Below are 23,569 nucleotides of genomic sequence, written 5' to 3'. Positions count from 1 at the left end.
TGCCCATTGCCTCTTGTCCTATTGCTTGGCACCACTGAGCAGAGCCTGGCTCCGTCCTGTGGACATCCTCCCTGCAGATTCTTATATACAGTGACGTCTCTTCTTGAGGTTGAACAGGCCCAGCTACCTCAGTCTTTCCTTGTAAGACAGATGCTCCAGACCCTTAATCAACCTTATTGCCCTCTGTTGGATCTGCTCAAGGAGCTGCATGTCTATCTTGTCTTCAGAATCCCAGAACTGGACACAGCTCTCCAGATGTGGCCGCACAGGGCTGAGCAGAGGGACAGGATCACTTCCCTGCTGGCAATGCTCTTCCTAATGCCCCCATGATCCCACTGGCCTTCTTGGCCCCCAGGATACACTGCTGGCTCATGGACAGCTTGTTGTCCATCAGCACCCCCAGGACCTTCCCTGCAGAGCTGCTTTACAGGTCAGTCCCCAACCTGTACTGGTGCCTGGGGTTATTGTGTCCCAGGTGCAGAAGCTAACACCCTAATTTCTGAAAATTAAATATTTTCTAAATTACTATCATAAAAGTGGAGTCCTCTAAAATGCCAGTATTTCAAAAAAATCCCATATTAATTCCTTTTAATGGATGCATCAAATCCATGATGAAGAACATTTCCCCATTCCAGAAAAGTCATAGATTATGACTCTGTATTGTGCTTTCACAGAATTAAGTCACACCACAAAAGATTTTCCATATTTATAGAGAAATTACCTGATAGGAGAAAACCAAAGAGTCATTCCTACCAAAAAGAATACCTTCAGTCACCTTTTAAAGGAAAAAAACTACGATCATATATATAATGACATACTCCTTATGCCCACCAGCTCACATTGTTTACTAATTATCAGAAGCACTGTCATTATGAAATGCCAGCATTAACTTACAACTTAGTTAGAAACCTACCTTTCAATAAATTGCATGGCTTCTTTTGTCAGCCTCTGAGTAAGGTTCTCATAGGACATTGGTTGCTGGATAATCTGATGGTCCCTCATTAAAAAGCAGTTTAGGTGTCGAAAATGATAGAAGAAAATAATTAAAACCACAAGCGAAATTGTGATTATTAATAAGAAGTAACCCAATGCTTGAAAGGGTACTTTGAGAAGGCCAATGTACTGCACCATTGCCAAAGACACAAGGGCGATTCCAGTGATTTGGATTGGGATGACAAGGCTTTTCTGAATCCCTTTTAAAAACACGCTGCCTTGGCCAGGCTTGCAGTCTCTAAAATTGGTCACGGGAAGGCCATAAAAGTAATCAAATCCATGACTGAGGGGGTGGTGACAGAAGTCATTACTGCTTTCACAGTTCATCCCAAGATGCCACTTTCCTACAAAGAGAGAAGGACAGGGAGTATTTTTGTAGTTAAATCATCAAACTTACTTTTAATGTGCATTATTTCAAGCACGAAACTGTCAATGTCTAATTGATATCCCCCTGCTCCCAGCATTTATTGTGTGGATCCCTATTTTCTATTTAAACTTTCTTTATGCCCTCATCAAAGATTTTTTTTTTTTCATGTCTGCTTCTTCATCTCAGTTAAAAATAGTTTGGCATGGCTGCTGCTGAACAGCATTAAATTTTGAATGGGCTAGCAGATCACTGAAGAGCAACAGAGCCCTAACAGACAGTTAACTTCAGAAATTAAGCCTTTGTGCATGTGTAGCTGTCATAAGAAAACACTATTTTGTAGCAGCTACTGATTGAAGAGGAAGAACCCATACGAAATTACTTTTCTGAAATTTTTCTGGTAAATAATTTGACTTGTTTAAAAAAAAAGAGACAAAAGAGGAATGAAAAAACAGTAACAAATAGAAAAAATCAAAAATAGGGAAATTATTAAAGCATTTATTATTTAAATTATTGCAAAATCTCTGAAATTGCCAATATCCCTCAAAATACACATATGTAGAGTGAGGTTGATTATTTTACATTTATATATTTCATACATATAAATAAAAAATAACAGTAACAAGTAAATTGCAGTCAAATACTATCTGTCACAGCATTTTGTCCCACTAGGAAATCACTCTAATTCTGCAATAATGTTGGACACTATCTGACACAAGAAACCACTGAGCCTGATTTGCATTATAGTAATATAATCTATAATCATGCTGATTATGGTAAGTATCTAGATAATTTATTCTATGACTCAGGTACAACCTCTTACCATATGCTTATGAACTGCTTCGCACAACACACTTAATTGGTAGTGTTATTTGAATCAAAATCCATAATTATAAAAAAAAATCAAATTCGGTTAAGCTTATACAGATAGATTATGGATAGAGCTATGCTCTTTGCTCTCAGCAAGAAAATGTGCTGAATATTTTAAAAAAGCATGGCCTTGACAAAGCAGATGACAATATATACTGCTGGGCCAAACTTTATTAATCTTTTTGAATCAAACACCTAAACATGACCAGCATAACTTAGGGGTTGTGATTGTAAAAGAAATAAACAAGAAAATCTGCACACATGGTATGTCTTCATTCCCATAACTTTACCAAAAGAAATTCGAAATATTTCTTCTAGAGACTTCAGAAAACACATGGCAGTAAATGCAAAATAGAAAAAAAAAAAAAAAAGAAGCATATACAGAATTTTTATCTTTTCCAAACCATCCCAGCTTCTACACAACTGTAGGAGTCCTGATGCAAAGTCTCAAACATCCCCCCCCATGTCTCCAGAATAGCATATTCATTCTGCACTTTTTCCTTTGGCTGTGACAAATGCAGATACTGCAGTACCAAAGAGGGTGAACATGGGGATCAGTTCTGCTTTTTTTAAATTTAGCAAATTAGCTGGGTGTTCTTATTTCTCTTCCACAAATAACAGAACTGAGGTATAGGATGAGAACGTCATATGCCATCTGTCAGCAAAGGTGGAAAAAGAGCAGAAATCTTGAATCTGAGCACTTAGTTGAGTCCAGTTATCCTAATACGTCTCTTGATGGGCTTAGGTTTAAAATAAATTCTGTATATCATCAAAACAGGTATAAAACATTTTCTGCTTAAGTGCCAGTGAAATGAAGGCCTCTACACCTTTCTCATTCCATCAGAACTTTTCCCTGTCAGATGGCCCCTCACCTGACATGGTATTCTGCTTTTTGTGAACAGAATGGTTGTGATCACTACTTTTGACATGGTCCCATGAAAATTACTGTGATCAATTAAAAAAAACAAGCAGTATACACCACTGTACTGAAATTTCAGAAGTTATAATGGTGCTATAAAGGGCTAGGTAAGGCTGGAATTCTGATTTTCATTCCCAGCACCCAAAGATGCAGATTTTTTAAAAGAAATTATTCAATTTTTCTCTTAGGCTTGGATGAGTGTCTTAATGGAATAATCATAAAGCCAGAAGTGTAACAAAATGAGCATGAAACAACTGTCATCAAGTTAAATAAGTGGTTTAAAGGGAGAGGCTTATGATCATGAACACAAATGATCTTCGGGCTTTAATTTTAAATTTTTTGCTATTATATGTTAATCTCAAAGCACCTATAATTCAGTAAGAAAATACGAAAAAGAAACTCAGACAGATTACGTATGCCTTCAGGGTCCCTTATTATGATATGGAGTGGTTTTTCTAACTGGATCTCAACTACAATCCAGGATAGAAAAACCTTGCAATAACTAATTAGGATGGGGAAAATACAGGTCCTGTTTTTATCGAAAGGACTTTAGCAAGCACAACAAATTGTTCAATGTCAAGGCGAACTTGGACCTCAGAAAAAGATCTGCTGAAAAGCAACTTAAGCCAAACAAAGTAGAAATCAGATTAGCAGGAAAAGCAACAGAAGCCCCAGTTCAAATTATATCGGCAGGTGTGACGGAATGACACAATTGCCATTCTCAAATGGCTGGGGAGGTAGAAGGTTTTGATAGATCCTGCACTGCTCTGAAAAAGCAAGTGTTGACTGGGTCCACAATACATGTTTTGTTTCAATCCTTGTGACAATAACCCCTGCCTTGAGCTAGTGCTTGAACAGATTACTGTAATGTGCTTTAGATTCTGGGGCCCTTCTGAATCTGAGAGCAATGTGAAATGCTCTCATCTCTATGCCAAGTGATGCTTCATAGAATGGACACTTCACACAAGCATCATAAGCATTTCAGCAGATTCTACCAAGCTTTTGAGTGAAATTTATGCTGTTAATTGTAAATTATGAGTACCATAATAATTTGACACCTAGGCTTTTTTCCCTCTCCGTTAGCCACAATTAAGATTTCTGCAGAGCAAAAGCAATGCAATGAAAGGCAAGTGGGAGTGAGAGGTAAGTCCCATTCAGCCAAGAAACTTCACTTGAAAATCCATTTTTCAGAACACAGAATCCTGAGGACACTACAGAAATCCATGTTCCCCTGTATTTTTCCCTCAGATAGTGAAAAAGGGAGCAATGCGAAAACTGATTTTTACATAATGATGTATTTATTTTGCAAAGATTCTGTGCTTTTCAGATAAATGGCAAGGTACAAGATGTGGAGCAAGATGCAAACAGAAATATTTTATGTTTTAAGGAAATAGATTTACTTGAAATACACAGCAAAAATTACAAAAAGTGTGCGTGCATATGATATTAACATGGAAAAAGATTTCAAGCTATTTTATGAATAACTGTTGTACTAACTCCACTCCACAGGCTCAGTCAATCTTCAATTGGACACCTTACTACTGTGATGCATCCAAACATTACAATAGTTCATTCTGGAAGAAATAACTACCAGTTATCAATTAGTATTTTAGCTTCAGAGGTAAGTTACATAGGTGGATTTCAAACTTCTCTGGATGCTGCACAACACATTGGATAGCAATAGCGAGGAAAAATTAACCTTTACTCAACTGTAATTGAATATAGCAGTAGTTAAAATACTATCTATCAAATTTAAGGGGATTTTTTTAATAGCTAAGGGAATTTTGAATAGCTATTTCCAACAGAACATCAGCATTTCTTCCCAGTGATGAAATATTACGTATTCTGAGTATCTGCTTTCTTTGACAGAACTTGGTTTTGTTGTAAATCTGATTGTGTGTTCTCCTGACAGATCTATTGGTTGTCACCTTCTTCATGTCACACAGGAAAACTATGAGGTAGAAAAGTGTATATATAAAGTAGATTTATAGCTAAAATATATTTTTTGATATATCAAACAAAAGGAAGCACATATTCAGAGGAGAAAAAAAATTAAAAATAAACAAAAATGCACCTAGGCAAGAAAAAATAATGTCTTTAGAGAGGAGATTGGCAAAAAAATAGAAATGACACTACAGGCCTGAGGAACAGAAAGGCTTCAAATGACTCTTATGTCACTCCATCACGGGTGTAGGATTTGACAATTAATTGTTTGGGATCTGCTGAGTTAGATTGATCCAAGCTAAGTCTCCCTTACCTAGACCAATATAATGTGACAAGAATACCAGCAAAAGCAGAAAATGGATTGGTTGTGAATCAGACTGCCTATCTAGTCTTCAAATCGACATAATTTTTCTTTCTGTCATTTACATATGCTTTATCCCTAATTTTAATGCACTTCTTGATTTTTGGAAACCTTTATTATACTGTAAGGATATGGTAATATTACATTTTATGGTCTCATAGCTATCATTCAGGCCACTTGGAAGAAGCGTTCATTAAGCATCATGGAGATAACTTCTGGAGTTTTAAGTGGTAAGCTGTCATATTGCTGCAAAACTAGTTAAAAAAAGAACAGTAACTAGGTCAGCCCCAAAAAAATGAGTTGTACTACTGTGCTTGTTACAAACAGGAAAAAAAATTAATTGAATATGGAGAAATAGGAATTAAGTCCACAAGGAACATGACAAATTATGAACAGATTTTTTGGACTATGGTTCCAATACACCTACACTAAGTAAACTTCTGATAAGAATTTCTGGTTTTCTATTTTCATTCTTTCAGGAAATCATGGTATATTTTATGCTTTTGAAGACTAGGATATAGCTATAAGTAGGATTTTTAGTTAGAACACTGACTCTGGTATATCTACATAATACAGACTTTTTGAACAGTGGCATGAATTGTTAGCCTTACAGCATGTTTTTTTAAACAAAAATTACTCTCAAAATTGTAAGTTTCTGTTTCATTTAAAAAACAAATTGCATGCATACTTCATTTAAATAAATTTAGCAATATCCCAGTATGATGTCCTCTGCACAACTATTCCCTGGCAATTTCAGTACAGAAACACATGATATATTACAAGTTGAATGGCACAAGAATCTTTTAAAATATAAGCAGTGTGGAATAAGTCAGTGGCCAAATTAAGAAAAAAAATTCAAACATCTTTAATGTTATGATATTAACTTTTATGATATTAATTCCAATTCTATTTAATATTAATCTAATATGGTTTCTTTTGCCCATCACTGGATATTTGTGCTGCAATCAGTTGTCTGAGCTATCTTTATAATGAGAAAGAAATACATTTTTATATTAAATATCTACCAAATAATATGAAGACTTTCCTGGAAATGCCCATTTCTGTTTGATGACTAAGATGGTAGCCCAGGTACAATGTTACTTACTTTATGGGAATTTGAACACTGGTGAAATGAAAATAACCACACTGCTGACTTGCATCCTGTGATCAATCCTTCCTTGTCTCTCAGGTGTAATCAAACTCCTATTTATACTGAAAACTTTTCAAAAGCTTGACTAATTTTCAGTTTGTTCATCATGTTTCTTCAGTACCTTGCAAAATGAGACTATAAACTACATAAGTGAGTTAGATGTACTTACCTGACTAGTGTTTCACATAGGCATGGGAATGTGCTCAGCTCTGTTCCAGAAAAATAAATTCATTATGCTGTGGGGGAGAAAAGCTTAATGCAGGCCCTTAAAAGCCTGTATGGGAAGGTAATGTTCTTTTCACCGAAATGAAAGAAAACAGTGCTGTGCATGTCTACAATTTTACCTATTAGAGCTGTTGCATAACCTTTCTGCTTCAGGAGTCTGGAAAAAGTTATTTCTTCAGAAGGAAGTCCCCCAGAAGAGGCAGAAAATAAGAAGACACCAACTCGTGAGAAGGCAGCCATTCCTAAGTACAATAAAAATGAATGAGACCAGGATAATACAAAGAAAGAATTTCTGTTCATTAGTTCTGCATGCACTTTTTTGCCTGAGGTGGCATCTCTTAAATGACATATTACAATCCGACACTAAGTGTTGCAACTGGAAGATACAATCATTCATCTAGCAGAGTGAGGTCTTTACCGCATTGACACCAGAAACTGAGACGTGGAGAAAAAAATTCTAAGCTTATAACAATGGGGCCAACCATCCCATAAACAGCTGTAGCCCCTTCTGTAGATTTTCTAAGAAGTTGAGTTTACATAATTTATTTTTCTTGTACATAAAGAGGGAAGGAAGATGAGAGCCAAGTGATATCATTCCCAAGTTCTACTTTGACAATTTCCCCTGTCCTCATATGTGGTTTTCTACAAGGCTTTAAGGTTTTTTGAGAGAAGGCATATTGAAATAGAGGCAGTCTTACTGCTGGGCATGTAAATGTCATGAGGTCAGAAAGAGCAAGAGAGAATCTGATCCTGTAAATAGAGTGCCTTGAGCTGTCAGCATTGATGGGGTGCTCAAGTAGCATGAAGACACATCATCCAATGCATGCAGAGTGAGTGCACTAAAGGAGCATCAGGTACCAGCTAACAAGACAATATCTAAATAAGGCACAGTAATTTCTGTATACTAAGAGTCTGAGAAACACTATAAACTGCTCTCAGGATGAGGAACTTGAGAGCTCAGGTTCATGAAAATTAGATTACTAGGATTCCAGATGAGAGCTGGCACTGAAAATAGACAGTAAGAACAGAGAATATCTATGCAAATCTGTGCAGATGTATCTTCAGGAAGTCTAAATTATGCAACTGGATGATTACAGTGCCCAAGTTACACGACTGATGTAGACAACCAGAATCCTCCCTCAGGTATCCCTTGTGGTTACATGAGAAAAAGACTTGTTAGACTGGTTTATTAAAGAGAGCTCAACCTACCCTTCAAATGCTGACTTCAGTTTTTCACCCCAGATAGTTCTGCTGATCAATGCTTCAGATAGCTTTAGTCATATATTTATTTTATTTATTTATATTTATTTTTACATATTTCAAGCTCTTGTAACTGAAATCAGTGTAACTCCATTAAGTTATCAGAACGAAAGTAAAGAAGCGTGATTTCTCTTTTTTCCATTGTTACCTTTCTCTGAGCTTGTCTCTCATCCAATACTGCATTTTCGAATCTTTTTCTTCAGCTCTATTAGCAGGAGTTTTACATTTCTAGCATTTTTTCCACATCATTATTCTAGTGTCTTCCGTAATAAGCCTTTACTAGTTCTTCAGTGATATTTGGAAGAAATCTGTATTTAGAAATTTTGTAACTTAAGTAAGACAAAGTTCAATTTTTGAAATGGAAATGATTAAGTATGTCTGAGAGCTATCAGCGAAGAAAAAAATTAGTTCAAGCGCTAATTTTTCAGAAGTTAGAACAGGGAACATAATGGAAAGTGACCTTTGACTTTACCTACAGTAAATATTAATAGCAATATATCTGTATATCAGATATATAAATTTTTCCTTTGCAGATGGATGTAATGGAAAATTTAGCAAGTTATATCAGCTGGCACTTTTGCAGAAGCTTGTTAGTTGATTTGAGTGAGCACGAACGTATCAAGTAGGCTCCAGAGTCTTGCTTTGCTTTCATTCCCAGAAGCAAGGACAGGATGTTTTATCACTAATGAACAAGTGATCTGATTAATGTATAATGATCCTTGCTAAAAATGATGTTAAGGGAATGTTAAAGTTGCATGGCTAAGCACTGAGAGGTTCAGTCCCAGCACACTAAAATAAACAGAGATCAACATTGACTCAAATAGGCTTTGAATCAGGTACTTTAAAAGTAAGAGAAATTAAATGCATGCATTCACAGGATACATGTCCATGCTATGTATGGGTAGATATGGAACAAAAATAACATTTCAAATAGATGAGAGATTTTTTGCTTTCTTCCCAGTTTAAGGGCAACTTGAATACCCTAATGAACTATCCTGCCCCTACTTCCCCATTGTAAAAAAAAGAAAATCAAAATACAAATCCAACATTTTGTCTAAACAAAAAAGGTTTAGCAGAAATAGAAATGTCTGAGAATAAGTATTTACAATGGGTTCTTTCACTGAGTCTTTCTAGATGCATCTATGGTGTTCAATACTTCGGCTGCCCAACAACACAGTGGGAGCAGACTCAATGCAACTGTGGAGGCTGGCAAAGAGCCTGGGGTCAATGAATAGCAGAGGAATTTCACAGAATCACAGAGAAGCACAAGATATGCTTAGCTGGAAAGGACCTACAGGGACCATAGAATTCAACATCCAGCCCTGCACAAGAATCCCCATGAGTCATGCCATGTGCCCCAGAGTATTGTCCAAACACCTGAACTCTGTCAGGTTTGGTGCAGACAGCACTTGAGGTGAGAGGCCACCCTAGCACAGAGCAGTTTGGGACAATCCCCTCCCTTGCCTGGTTGGCGATGTTGCACCTGATACAGGACACAGCTGGCATTAAATAACCACAGTCAGATTGCTTTGTCAGTATTTAAACAAAAAAAAAAATTGACTGATTTAACCTGGTAAGGATAAACAAATCAATAAAGGTCAGACAAAAAACCTGAGTACAGTTTACTATAAATTAAATATTATATTTATATATAAATAAAGTGATGGGATTTTACCTGATCTTACAGGATATCTCCCTGTCAGGAAAGCTGCCCTGCTTGGAGTACAAAGTGGGGATGCTGCTATATGCTGAGTAAGTGTCACTCCTTCCTCTGCTAGCCTGTCAATATTAGGGGTTCTGGAAAAACACAAGCAAGTGAAAAAAATATAAAAAGATGATTATTTGGATACAGGCATGGTAAGCACAAGGCATCTGAGGCAAGAATTATCAGGAAAATCCAGTTAAAATTGACTGTATGTAAATTACCAAAAGCGTGGTGGGCTTGCAATTCCAAATACCATAATGTCAATTTTTTCACATTAAGGGTCTGATCAGAGATACTGTAATATTGCAGTGAAAATATTTTCCCCCGCTTTCTTCTATTCTTCATGGCCAGTGCTAAACTGCAACATCTGGACATTAATATTGCAACCCTTTTTAATGTGTTCCTTGACCAGAACTGTAGTATTACAACCTTTTTGCTTCAGTAATGAGGGCAAGAGAGACTAGAGAAAGGCTGCGCTTCCTTGCTCCCTACTTGGTGTCTCTTCTGTCTGTCCCCAGAAAAAGCTTTTTGGGGTAGGGATAATGTCATGTGGTGCTATAAGCTATTAGAAGAGAGTTAAATTACTATGACTCTGTATTATGCTTTATATTAACAATATCTACATGTCTGACATGATTATGTCTGCTATATGAGACCCAGGGGCACAACCTAACTTTCATATCTGTATGGGAAACTTGTCTGTGACCTGTCTCATCATGTAGATTAAAACTGGTTCCTGCAGGAAGAAATCCTGTGTCCTTGGTTCTACAGATAAAAATTACTAATGCAGACTGGCCAGCAGCTGCAGCATGCTCTAATAGCTCTCTGACCCTGGAGATTAATGACCTCAAGGCACACTAGTGCTCCCATCATCTAAGTCTGAATAATCAGAAACGCTAATTTTCCAATGGAATTATTTTCTATCTGTAAAGTCACCTACTGATAACAGACAGTAAGATGAAAATCCATCATAATCCAAAAATCTAATTCTGAATTCTCCCAGCAGAGAATATAGATCCTGGGGTTGTTCTGGTGCCCATGAGGGAAGTGATCCAAGCATCAGTGTTGTACATATTTTTCCCTGTTTAAAACCAGAAGCTGTAACATGAATTTTATTTTTTTCTGAGTTATGAGAATATTTTACTTCTAACATCAGCAGGAGCAAGAACATTTAGCATTTGACAGAATAGTGCTTTTAGTCTGAATGTTTTATTTAAATTTGCCAAAAACTGTGCATCACTGAAACACAATGGATGGATATCACTTGCTCTGTTTACACAACCACCACATCTAAGCTGGTAGCAAGAAACATCCCGGGGTTAACTGATGCATTATTCAAGTATAATAACATTTGTTTTAATTAATATATTGACTAGTGTATGAAGATAAATTAAGGGCAAATATCAGCTCTTTATTCCAATTACTTAACAACAAGCTTGTCCCAAATAATAAGTGCTTCAAAATATGTTTAATTCATATTTCTTGTGTCATGTATATTCTAGAAGAAAATTGTTGATTATACTTTAGCTCTCTAGGGCTACCCTTATTTGGTTCATTGCTCAGTCCTCTGTTTATAATGCAACTTTTTAGAAGGATAAATGTGTTAGCTGAGTCTTTGGTCAAAAAAAGAAAATAAGGATTGAATATTCAAATCTCCGGAAAAGTTATTAACTTTGGTTACTCATAAAAAACTTAATCAAACCTCTGAATGTTCTAGCATTTTTAATTTTAAAAATCCATTGAAAACTACATATAAAGCTATGATTCCACCAAATTATCACCCTACCTTAAGGTTTTGTTCCCGTAACACCCCAGGTCTCCAATACCCAGATCATCAGCCATCAGTAAAATTATATTGGGCTTTGAAACACTGTGCATTTTGACACTGTTTATGGCACACTGGCAAATTAATAGAAGTAAAAGGAGCCCCATCTTCTTCCTGGTGTGTAAAAACAGGTGGAAAATAGAATAAATAGATTGGTAATCTAATTTGTTCTTATTATTACACTTTGCATAGTAAAAAAAAAATAAAAATTGAATACTTTTAGTTGGCTTTCCTTTTCCTTGAAAGTTTTTTTAAAACATTTTCTCTCTCATACTTCTTAAAAACAAAAATTGATATTTAAGTATATGGGTAATTTCTCCTTCCACTCCTTTACACAGATGAAGCCGTTAAATAAAGACAAATAAAGAACTAGGTACAACTTCAGTGGCAATTTTGCATATATACATGCACTATATAGCAATAAATCACACGAGCTAACAATGCTTGGGGATGTTTTTTCTCTTTTTTTGGTATTTTTTGGGGTTTTGGTTTTTTTGTTTGTTTGTTTTTTCTAGCTACAACAGTCATACAAGAAATACAGAATCTGAAATCATTTAGGACCAAAACCTCCAAGGTACACTGCAGAAAAAAAAAGTTAATAAATTCCACAAATGAAGTAATTGACTGAATTTCTCTTCAACAATGGGGAAGAAATACCCAGCTGTAGTTTCTGGAAAAGAATAAGTATTATGGAAAAAAGGGTGAAGAGATGCACTATGAAATTATCGTAAGGAGTGTGTTTAAGAAAAGGCTCTTCACAAACACTATAAATACCAGGGTGTATAGCAAAATCAATTAAAAATATTTGATATCATATCACAATATTCTATAAACAATGTTCATGCCATACACAACCTAAAACAGGAAGAAGGATGTACTGTACACAATACAACATATCATTATACATTTTTATGATAAAAGCAGAGTATTTGCAGATGTACACTATATGAATGTTATTTTACCTTAATCAGAACTTGTCATATCTCTGTGTTAAACTGCACTGACCATGCCTTGGATGAAACTGAGAGCCTTCAGGCTGAAATGGACTGTGCCAGGCATACACATCAAAAAGAACACAAGACTCTCTTCTGTCTCTTAGTAAGATTCCCGTCTTTTCTGTATGCAGGCAGCCTTTTCCAAACACAGGTGAGGCATGAATCACACCTGCCCTCTGCATTATTCTAGGACAAGAAGTGGAAGAAACCAGGACTAAGGTATAAATTTGTAAGTGAAAGAGTAGAAAAGGGAGGTAGAGAAATTTCCAGAGAGAATGGGGACAGCCAGTCAAGAAAGAAAGATCTTGTAAATCAATGAATTATGCTAGATAAAAGTAATTAAAGAGAAGATAAAGAGGTCAAAACTGAAAGACCTGGTACAAAGAGACTAGACATCAAGGGAGATGGATTCACAAAAAAAATGAGGTGGGTAAAATCAGTTGTAGAGGAGCCAAAATAGGCAGAAGAGTTTACTCTGACTTTAATAGCAAGAATGATAGTTGAGAACCAGCTGGAATGAGAACTGCAGGTAGAAATTAGGAGAAATGGTAGAGGAATAAAGAAACTGGAAGAGATGACAGTGAACAGGAAAACAAAACTGAGGAACAGAGATGAGAGAGAACTGAGAATGTCTGGGAGGAAGGACCTGAGGAGTTATGATTATGGTAAATGAACAGAACTGATTGGAAAGAACCTGGGAAGATTTGGGACTAACACAAGTGAGTAGAGATCCAAACAGACTGGGACTTCTGATTCCCAAATTCATCATTGCTGTTCTGCCAGAAAGTATAGGTGCATAGAGGGCTTTAACTCTTTTAGTGCTAGTTCACAGTAAAAAGTATATTAGCTATTTTTTTTACTGCTTAAGGTACATTTTATAAACACTTTGGTGACAATAGTTATGGCTTAGACTTAATCCAGAAGCCTCTAAAGATCCCAGCCTTATTACTGCAGTATACTGTTAATTTGTTTATCCCATGGGAAGCAATCTACTGCATTTCAGACATGGAAAATAAATACACAAACTGTAAGTCTAAAAGAGTAAATGCATTTCGGCATAAGATGCATCTAACACATCCTTCATCAAATAACCATACTAATGAAGCTGTGTAGCCCCTACCTTTCTTCCCTGAAAAGATAAATAAATGTGATTTTCTTCCCATGCATTCCAAGAGAACAATTAACACCCAAATTGACCCAAGAGGACATGAACAAATTGCTGCCAGACCTGTTCCTACTCTTATGTTCAGACTGCAAAGGTCTCAAAGGCCAATGGCAATGGGCATGTTGAAAATGGGGACATTATATGTTGGTGACAGAATGTAGTGAGTTGCATGGATGCTTACAAGTCCTGCAGAAGGTAGCCTCATTTAATACCTTCATTTCTCATTTTTTAAATCAGCCAAAAGTTGAGTTATTGAAGGTCGTCTCTCATAACAATACTGCTGAATACTTCCCTACTCTAAAGGAATATCTGTAGATACTCCCACACACTGAGTTATTTGCCTTCACCTGATACCCTGTCCCTGAAGTTCAATCAACAAGGAAACAGGGAAAAGAAATAATCCAAACAACAATGATTTCTCTGGTGTACTCTTTCTGCAGCAGATTTTCATGTGTCTTGAAAGGATGTGCATAGAAAGCAAGAAAAATCAGATGGATGAAATTGAGTGGAACAGACAACAGCAAAGAAATTCAAAGGAGCTAAAAGGGAAGGACGTGAGAAGAATGAAGCTCAGAGAATGCTGAGGGCTGTCTGTATTACACCAGGGTTTCTCCTGGTGAAAACACAGGCATGTGTAGACCTAACACGAAAATGATAACACAAAATCAGATTAAACTTCCAGCTAATGTTTCCTCTCTGTCCAGAGCCAATTCAAATGCTTAAGAAAAGATTAAAAGAAAAACCTGGCAAAAAAAATTATTTTAGTAGCACATCCTTTTAGCTCTTGGCAGTCAGCATTAAAGGCACTTGGGAGAGGAGAACATTGTAGTGAATATTTCTCCATGGATCTTTTAACCTTCATGGATTTGTTACAGTCTATTTTTAATTAATTAACTTTTGGTTTGGGTTGGTTTTTTGCATTGAAACAATTTTATTTTATTTTTTTACTTCCATAACACTCTTTAGATGTCTCTTCAGTAGGCATCAGCTTTGAAGGTTTGTGTTTCACATTCATCTGGCAACATTTTTCTTTCTTTTTTGCAAATGGGGCACGTAAGTGCAAGTTTTAACCTCTGCTTCATTTTCCCTGTGATATAATACAACTAAAAGTAGTTTCTTCCTTTCTAAGGTAGCTGATAAGTTGAATAGATTCAAGAGGTGCTTAATCTCCTACAACAACAGCCACAATAAGAATCTGCATTTCACATAGCCTATTTCAACCTACAATACTTTAATCACTGTATAGGAACCTATAGACATGCATACATATACACACAGATGTGATAATATGCACATAAACACATGTATGTGGGGCATATGCATGTCCTACTTTTTCTACATATCTCCAAACTGTATTTTTGGGACTCTAACAGATATTTTCAATTAGCATTAAAAAAACCCAAAATAAAAATATGTAAGAACAAATGAATGAAAGAAAAGCCCCAGATAAAATCCATTATTTCACCAAATACTTAAGTTTTAATTGTCTTATTTTCTTCAGTAAAAAATGCTAGTCAAAGAATTGTCTTTTTTTTTTTCATTTTTTTTCTTTTTCTTTTTTTTTTTTCCCATCAAGATAACTGACTCAAGATATGGCTGTCATAGAATTATAGAATATATTAAGTTGGGGACCCACAGGGATCATCAAAGTCCAATTCCTGGCCCTGAACAGACCATTCCCAAGAATTGCACCATGTGCCCAAGAGTATTGTCCAAACACTTTCTGAACTCTGTCAGGCTTGGTGCTGCGACCACTTCCTTGGGGAGCCTGTTCCGGTGTCCCACCCTCCTCTAGGGGAAGAACTTTTTCTAATATCCAACATAAACCTCCCCTGACAAAACTTTAGTCCATTCTCTCCAGTCCTGTCACTGATCACCAGAGAGCAGAGATCAGTGCCTGCCCTCCTCTTCCCCTCCTGAGGAAGTCGTAACTGCAATGAGGTTTCCCCTCAGTCCCCCCTTCTCCAGGATGGACAGACCAAGTGCCCCCACCCACTCCTCAAGGGCTTCCCCTCAAGGCCCTTCACCATCTCTACCATCCTCCTTTGGACACTCTCCAATAGTTTAATGTCTTCCTTTTATTGCAGCACCCAAAACTGCTCCCAGCACTCGAGGTGAGGCTGCCCCAGCTCAGAGCAGAGCAGGACAATCCCCTCCCTTGCCCAGCTGGCCATGCTGTCCCTGATGTCCCCCAGAACAGGGTTGGCCCTCCTGGCTGCCAGGGTTCTGCTGGCTCATGTTCAACTTGCCACTGACCAGGATCTCCAGGTTCCTTTCCTGCACTGCTTTCCAGCATTTCATTTCCCAGTCTGTCAGTACACCCAGGGCTGTCCCATCCCAAGTGCAGGATCTGGCACCTGCCCTTCTTGAACTTCGTATGGTTGGTGATTGCCCTGCACTCTATTTTATTGAGGTATCTGCAGGGCTTCTCTACCTTCAAGGGAGTGAACAACTCCTCCCAACTGAGCATCATTGGCAAGTTCATTTAGTATACTTTGCAGTCCTGCATTGTTTATGAAGATGATGAAGAGTACTGGGCCTAAGATGGAGCCTTGTGGAACCCCATTAGTGACGGGTGACCAGACTGATGTTACCCCATTCCCTATAACCCTTTGCACCTGACCCATGAGACAGTTGCTCACCTGCCACATGATGCATTTATCCAACTGTGTGCTGGATAATCATTTGACCACTACAGACATATGCATCTTTGCAAGAACAATTAAATGAAAGTCTCTCAAACATCTCTTCCCAACTGAATCATCTCAGCATTTTTATTAACTTTGATTAAGCAATTTATCTGTAAACTACTCTTTTAATGTAACAGAACCCTTTGAGAAAATGCTTAATATAGTTTATCCTTGAAGGTACAGTATTTTCTGATGAAATAAGCAACATTTGAAGATACTGACCTCATTAAAAAATGCTGTGTTATCCTTAAGCAGTATGCAAAAAAAGAAGCAAAATTACCGTTCTTAACTGCACGCTCAAACACCAAAAATTTCTCTGAAGTCATAAAAAATCACATTGGAAACAAAACAGAGAAAACCCTGCCCTCCATAAGATTCTGCAGAGAAAATTCTTCAGCTTAGTGAGAAACAAACAAAAAAATAGTAAGCTTTTAAATTTTAAGAAATAGCAAAGTAATATTATGTGTAATTGATCATTTTCTGGTGTCAGTTTAAGATTTATTAAATTCTCTCAATTAATTCCTCTTTCACAAGTCAGTAATATCTGTTGAATCTTTGATGTAATATAACTGCTTTCCTGAAACTTTTCATTATATTTCAGTTTGCATCTTAACTATATACATATATGAAAATCTGTATTTAATTGACTAAAAGTTGTCTCATTGAAGGAAAGAAATTACACTTAATATAAGCTGGGAGAAACATTAAAAAAAAATAATCATATTTCCTAAGTTCAAATAATTATTGAATCTGAATTAAATAGAGATGAAGCCACAGAATCCCTATCAGATCTAAGTTCAGTTTAGGTATCTTTTTAAAATGGTCTGTAAAGAATTTTCTACTTTTTTCTCAATTACAGAACTTAAAAGCAGCATTAATAAATAATAAACACTTTCTAGTAGCAAATAATAACCTGACTAGAGTATAATAAAATATGTTGTGATATAATATCATTATCTTATTTGCAATAAAAATCTTATATAATTAGACACACACATTAGAGCGCATACATTTTTACCTTGCTACTGTTTCACAATATTCTCCATTAGCCAAATGCTCATTAAAAAGTTGATTTTGGTTATGGGCTCTGGTCAGCAATGTAATAAAAAGATCCTTAAGACAGGTAACAATCTTATTTGCCAGTTATGCACCATCCCCAGAACAAAAAATCTATCCAAAATAAAAAATAAAAAAGCCAATCATGAGTAACTAACTACAAGCGACTTTGTCATGTCACTTCCTGGACAGATTTAAGTCTCCAAAACAATTTAAAGAGATTTTTATTACATACTTCGAAGGCTTAGCTAAACTCAGCCATGATATTTAGCTTACTTAATAGTTGAAAGATGTCAAGTCAGGGTTTTTTTAATATCCACAGATGTTGAATGAGTGAAATTATTATTTTTGACAATGTCCTCTTCAAGATTGTCAAATGGACATGCGGAAGAACTTATGTGCCTAAAATTTTGCACTTTAGAGTTATGCAAGCAGATAAGGACTGAAAAGCTCTGCAAGACTGTGACTCTTACATATAAAATTAACAGTTTGGTTACATCCATTTATACTGGACAACACAGAAACCACAGCTTCATCTCACTGACTGGTTACAAAATCTTCACCTTTGCTAACTGCAGCCAAACTAGTCTCCTTTGAGTTTTCATTCATATTCATTGCAGTGTTTTTTTTTAAAAAATAAATAGAAGTTCTAATTATAAAGTAATATTGGACTACACACTCAACTTCACCAACACACTGCCTTCATAGGGATAGTGCACAGGTTGGTATTTAAGTCCTGTTGCAAGTCATTGAAGGGACAGTCACACAACCAGCCACTTAATGTTGAATTTTATTTTTCAATTTGAAAGCAATTTCTAAACCCTTTTCACTGAAATGGTAGCCTTTGAATGTCTATCAGAGGAAAACATGAAACCAAACAGAAAAAAAAAAATCAAAACCCAAACAACCCCAACCAAAACCCACCTCTCTCACTTGAATTACTTAATAATCTTCTGGAACCTGCCAAGATCAAATATTTGGATTTTATAATACCATATTTTTCTACCTACAATCACTTTTCTAGACAGAGTGGTTTACCAGAGAAAATTGCAGGGAAATGGCCAGTTAATTTTTCTTTGCTACATACAGCTAGCAAGTAACAAATCAACATAATAACCCAATATGTTATGCTATTTCCAAAATGATGCTTCATTTAATGAAAAAAGGCACTTGAATTAGCTTGTTCTCAAAGAGTCATTATTTTTATACCAGTTCTATTGTTATTTATACTACCACTATGATAACACTTAAGGACTCTCAATACTGTTGATTGTACCAGATAGAAAAATTAAGACTAAATTCAATCAGTAGTGATTTTACCCATGTAGATTTTAAGTACCTATCTGCACCTATATGGCCCAAGGCAAATAGGCACTCATGGCGCAAACCAATCCATGTGAATTTATCAATCTTTAAGACAGGCATTTAGTCTGAACTAATTTCTTTTTAATTAATAGGAACATGCAGGCACCTTAAGAGTTTCTTGTTAAGATTGGTATAAATGAATTTTGGAAGGGATACGCGTGACCTTTTTCCACAGACTAGAAAGTCTTAATACCTAGTTTAGACTAAATTTATACAAAAGTAATAGTTACATGAAATAAACCCCACCCTGATGATGAGTTGCCTGTATGCTCTCAGCATGAAATATGAGAAAAACACATTTTTGTAATTAACAAACATGAAGTTTTTCAATTAGTATTATGTGCTCTACCAGCCTTACTGGTATAATAGTTTCTTATTCTGTGGTAATTCCTACTAGAAATCTAAGAACTGGGGACATATTCCAATGAATATTAGCAGCAAAATTTTCTTCCAAGGCATTAATTTAAGTATTTTTCCTTTCCAGACTGTGTAGCAATATGATGAATATTCCATCTTAAATATTTCATTCTTTCATTACTCTAAAACAAGAGTGGTAAGAGTGATTGATCCAACAGCAATGATTATTTTACAGGAATATTGGTAACTCTCTAATTGAAGTCAGCTACAGTCAGCATGTGCTTAAGTTACAGTCACAAATCTGATTGGAAAAATAAACTTCATTTTGACACAGTTCGAAAAGAACAGCATTTATTCAAGCAGGAAGACATATCAAGAAGCTCTTGTCAGAGGTGACCAGCCAACAGACTGTGTGAGCTCAGTGTATCTACTCCCTGCCTACTTTCCTACAAGCAGCACACACAAGGCAACAAAAACAGCCTGTGACTCGCCAGTGATCATTAGATCCTGTTATTTCCTTCATGAGGTCCTTGTCACAGAAGAAAAAGACATTTCATTTCCTGATACATGGTAAGAAAAAGTCTGTGTTACTGTCCATGGGCACTGTTCAGCAAGTCACACGAACAGTGAACAGTATGGTCATGACACCACTCACATGCACAAGTATCTTACATCTGCTCCTGACCCCCACCACCCCACGGGAAACTCATTCGTTCTAATCATGGAACAGTGGTGCACATGTCTGTCCTGTCAGGTAAGAGGTAGAAGAAGAGGTAGGTTGTTTTGACAATGGAGGGGCACTCCAGGGGATGCCTCTGTGAGGACAGACCAGGAGCTGCTCTGTGCTGAACACAGTTCCACTCAACTCTGCAAGGGACCCACTGCGGATCATAGGTGAGCCCTTAGGCAAATATATTTTTAAAAGTGCAAAAATAATGGAGGGGTGGGGAGGACCAGAGAGAAAAGGCTGTGATATGCAGTGGCAGAGGAGGAAGAGGAAAGAACAAAAAGGCCAGAGCAGTAGGAAGTGTCCCACCCTGGATCAGGAATGTGCCCAAAAGCACTGTAGTCTGTGGAGCAAGGAGTGGCATAGGGAAACAGCCAAGCACTGACTACAACCTTGTGTGCCACCCAGTGCCTCCCAGAAGGGACTGTGCAAAACCTGCATCAGCAGCACAGCAGGACCAGATGCCTGGAGTGAAGGTGTGGAGACTAGGAAATTGAAAGAGAGGAAGCTGAACCTGGGAGAGTGGGAGGAAAACTGTTTTCCCTGTAAGATTAAATGCTTATCCTTTTGTTTTGTTTTGTTTCTCAATACTCCAATCAAATATTTATGCTACCTATCAATAAATTAACTTGTATTCCCCAAGTGGTTTTGCCCAAGACAGGGATTTTCCTGTCTTTATTTCACCACCAGTTTTCTCACTTGCATTCCTACTAATTTTTCCCCATATCCCTGGGGAAGGAAGGAAGGAAGGGAGTGAGTGAGCAGCTGTGTGAGTTCTTGGCTGCTAGCCAGGGCCAACCCATCACATTTAAAATGAAAAGGAATAAATGGATCCAATGGCAAATTACTTTCACTGATTACCAGGAGTCAAACATTTCTTTGCTGTTATTGAATCCATCTAGAGCTAAAAGTGAACTTTTTACCAGGGAGAGAAATGGCAAAGCTTATTAAGCAAAAAACAACTTAAGACCACCTGACTTATGGTGAAGCTGTTATAAGCAGGAGGCTCACAGGACATAAAAATCCAGCTTCTCCTTCCTTTTAATCTGCATGGGTAAGAGACATTAAAAATAGACAAGCAGTGGCTTATTAAAGGCCAAGCTCCTTCCCTACAGTTTCTAAAACCGGAAAATCTGGTTTATGTTACTTTTGTCCTACAACTAATATTCATGGAATGTTGTCCTCATTCTGCAAATAGTTATGAATGAAATTGTTTGAATTTTTTTTTACAAAAGTGTTTCTAGCAGGAAAAATAAGGCGGGTTAAAAAAAAGGGTTTTTTCTTTTTTAAATGAGGGAATTTGAAAATGAGATGGTTCTCCCTTACTTTTAAACATGAAAAATAGCCTGTTTAGCACTTTCAAGGTGAAAACAAAGTTTTTTTTTTTTTGTTCTTTTGGGCTGGGAGATATTTTTACTGCTTTACTTTGATTTGAGTTAAAAGAATAACTTCCAAATTACTCAATTTTTAGCACCTAATGCAAAATTAAAACAAAGATAATAGCTGTATCTATGCTATTTCCCTGCTCCCCCCGAAGTAATATAATGAAAAAAGAGCTTCAGAAAAGGGGGGAGGAGGGGAGTAAGATGGTAATTTTCTAACCACCTTTAATGAAGATACTCCACTAGAATTATTCACTAAACAATAAAAGTACAAAATAGATTAAAAATAAAATTCAATCATTGCAAAACAAAATTGAAAACAATATGTAACAATCATAAAATTAGGAGGTCTTGCAAACTAGGAAAATGTTTACCCTAGAAAGAACATTTATACAATTAGGAAAAGAAGGATGATGAGCTGCATAGTGATTGCAAACTACATAGAAAAAGAGTCTGCTAAAAAATGTACCAGACAAAAGGCAAAGACATTTACAAAACAAGACATATATACATTAACCAAATCTGTATCTCAATTCCAAAGATTTGACCATTTACTAATTTTAATAACTCTACAAAAGAATAACTGACTTTCCCATCAATTAAAAAAAAAGTGACTATACTTACCTTGGCAAAATATTTAAGTACAAATTAAAATGAATGTCTTAAACTGAAGGATACCTGAAACAGCAAATAATTCTAAAACTAAAAATATATGTCTACAATACAAGAGGCTAAGTGGATCCATAGATACAGACAGAAAATAAAAATACCTGAATAAACAGTGTAGAAATGCAAATAGTGTTTTACAGCAATACAGAAAAACAGCAATTTAAGCCAGAGGTATCTGGGTTTGTTCTGACCTATGTAAGTAGAAAACTCTTGCTCCTTCCCCTCCTTCTTTTTCTCTAGTTCTTTACTCCTTGCTTACATAGGAACTCTATGAAACTTGTAAATTCATGCTGTTAAAACAGAACAGCATTTTTTTCTGCACATAGGAGCTGAGGCAAAATCACAACATGACAAAATGAAAATTATTAGTAGCTCAAAACTACAGCAATTTATTTCATTTTCACCTTATTTTGTGTGACATTTTAAGATCATAAATAAACTAAAAGGTATTCAGAAAAGGCATTTTACTATTTTCTTATGGACCAACTTTTCTTGTGGTACACCAGCATTAGCTTTTCCATTAACATTTGAAATTTTCTCAGTAATAGCTCCAGGGGTCTCATTATCTTTTGGCTTCGTCTGGTGCATGCTGCCAGTATTTCTGAAGCAAATAACATGCTTTTCCTAGTGTATGAGAATGTTTTAAAATAAATTTTTAAGAAAATATGTTTTCCTTTGCTTTGGGCCTTTAGGTACAACACAACAATTTTTTTAAAGTATGGATTCTGTTCATCAATGAGAAAGAACATATCAGTTCCTCTGTTCAAAATGCCTTTTTTCAGGACAATACTTCACTGCTATTATTAGACAACTGATGTACTAGAAAACATACCCAGTTGTTAATTATAATACTATAGGAGACCTGGAGATGTGATGGTAAGAGCTGCTCTTTTAAGTGACTAAGCCATGTCAATAGCTTCTAATCTTCTTCACCATAATATTCAGTTCTGTCAGCAGTGCAGAATATAAACAATAACAGAGAGAAACAGATCTGTTTGAGCTCTGTACACTAAGATTTCCTTGTGAGTATGACTAGTCAACTGATTCTTTAGCATGGTAGACAAAAAGAGGACATTTTTGCACGGAATTTGAAACATTTGCCCAGCCTGCAAAAAAAAAAAAAACCCAAGACCAGTATCATTGCATACCTGCAGCTGTTCAAACTTGTGTACTCAAAACCTAGAGTGCCATAGCCACAATTCTTGTTAAGCAATTCTTAAAAAGCCATCTCAATTGTCCTGTAGTCCTCCTCTCAATTAAACTTCTCACCTAAACTACTTTTATTTCATTCCTCCTCATCCCCAAACTTCTACTCATATAATCAAGAAGTCATCCCTCAAACTCTTCAGCAATTCTAATCTTTCTAAACCATGCTCTACCCTATTTCAAATCCCTTCTTACTCAAGAATCCTGTATCAGTGTGCCATCAGTGTAAACTGAGACTAAATACCTTTTGGATGCAGTGGCTCGACTCCTCCAAATCTGCTTGCCCAGGTGCTGCTATTGTCACTGCCCCTCTCGCACTAGACACTGACCTCAGTGCTGCT

The 23,569-nt window shown here is 36.4% G+C and overlaps 1 protein-coding gene across 4 annotated transcripts in view; it reads right to left on the bottom strand.

Annotated features, from left to right (window-relative positions):
- Nucleotides 1-23,569, bottom strand: part of STS (steroid sulfatase) — a 106,960-nt gene that overhangs the window by 71,612 nt on the left and 11,779 nt on the right. For 2 of the 4 annotated variants that reach the window (XM_033052128.1, XM_033052127.1), the window contains 4 exons: nucleotides 11,578-11,730; nucleotides 9,762-9,883; nucleotides 6,946-7,068; nucleotides 914-1,337 (listed from right to left, as the gene is read on the bottom strand). In XM_033052128.1, coding sequence (XP_032908019.1) covers nucleotides 914-1,337; nucleotides 6,946-7,068; nucleotides 9,762-9,883; nucleotides 11,578-11,723 — 815 coding nt within the window. In that variant the 5' untranslated portion in view covers nucleotides 11,724-11,730. Of the gene's footprint in view, nucleotides 1-913; nucleotides 1,338-6,945; nucleotides 7,069-8,234; nucleotides 8,395-9,761; nucleotides 9,884-11,577; nucleotides 11,731-12,578; nucleotides 12,798-23,569 lie in introns of those variants that run through there. The other 2 variants (XM_033052129.1, XM_033052130.1) reach the window with 2 other exon arrangements.

This window comes from Catharus ustulatus, chromosome 2 (genome assembly GCF_009819885.2).
Source record: "Catharus ustulatus isolate bCatUst1 chromosome 2, bCatUst1.pri.v2, whole genome shotgun sequence".
Taxonomy (NCBI): Eukaryota; Metazoa; Chordata; class Aves; order Passeriformes; family Turdidae; genus Catharus; species Catharus ustulatus.
This window is presented reverse-complemented; position numbering and strand designations above follow the sequence as displayed.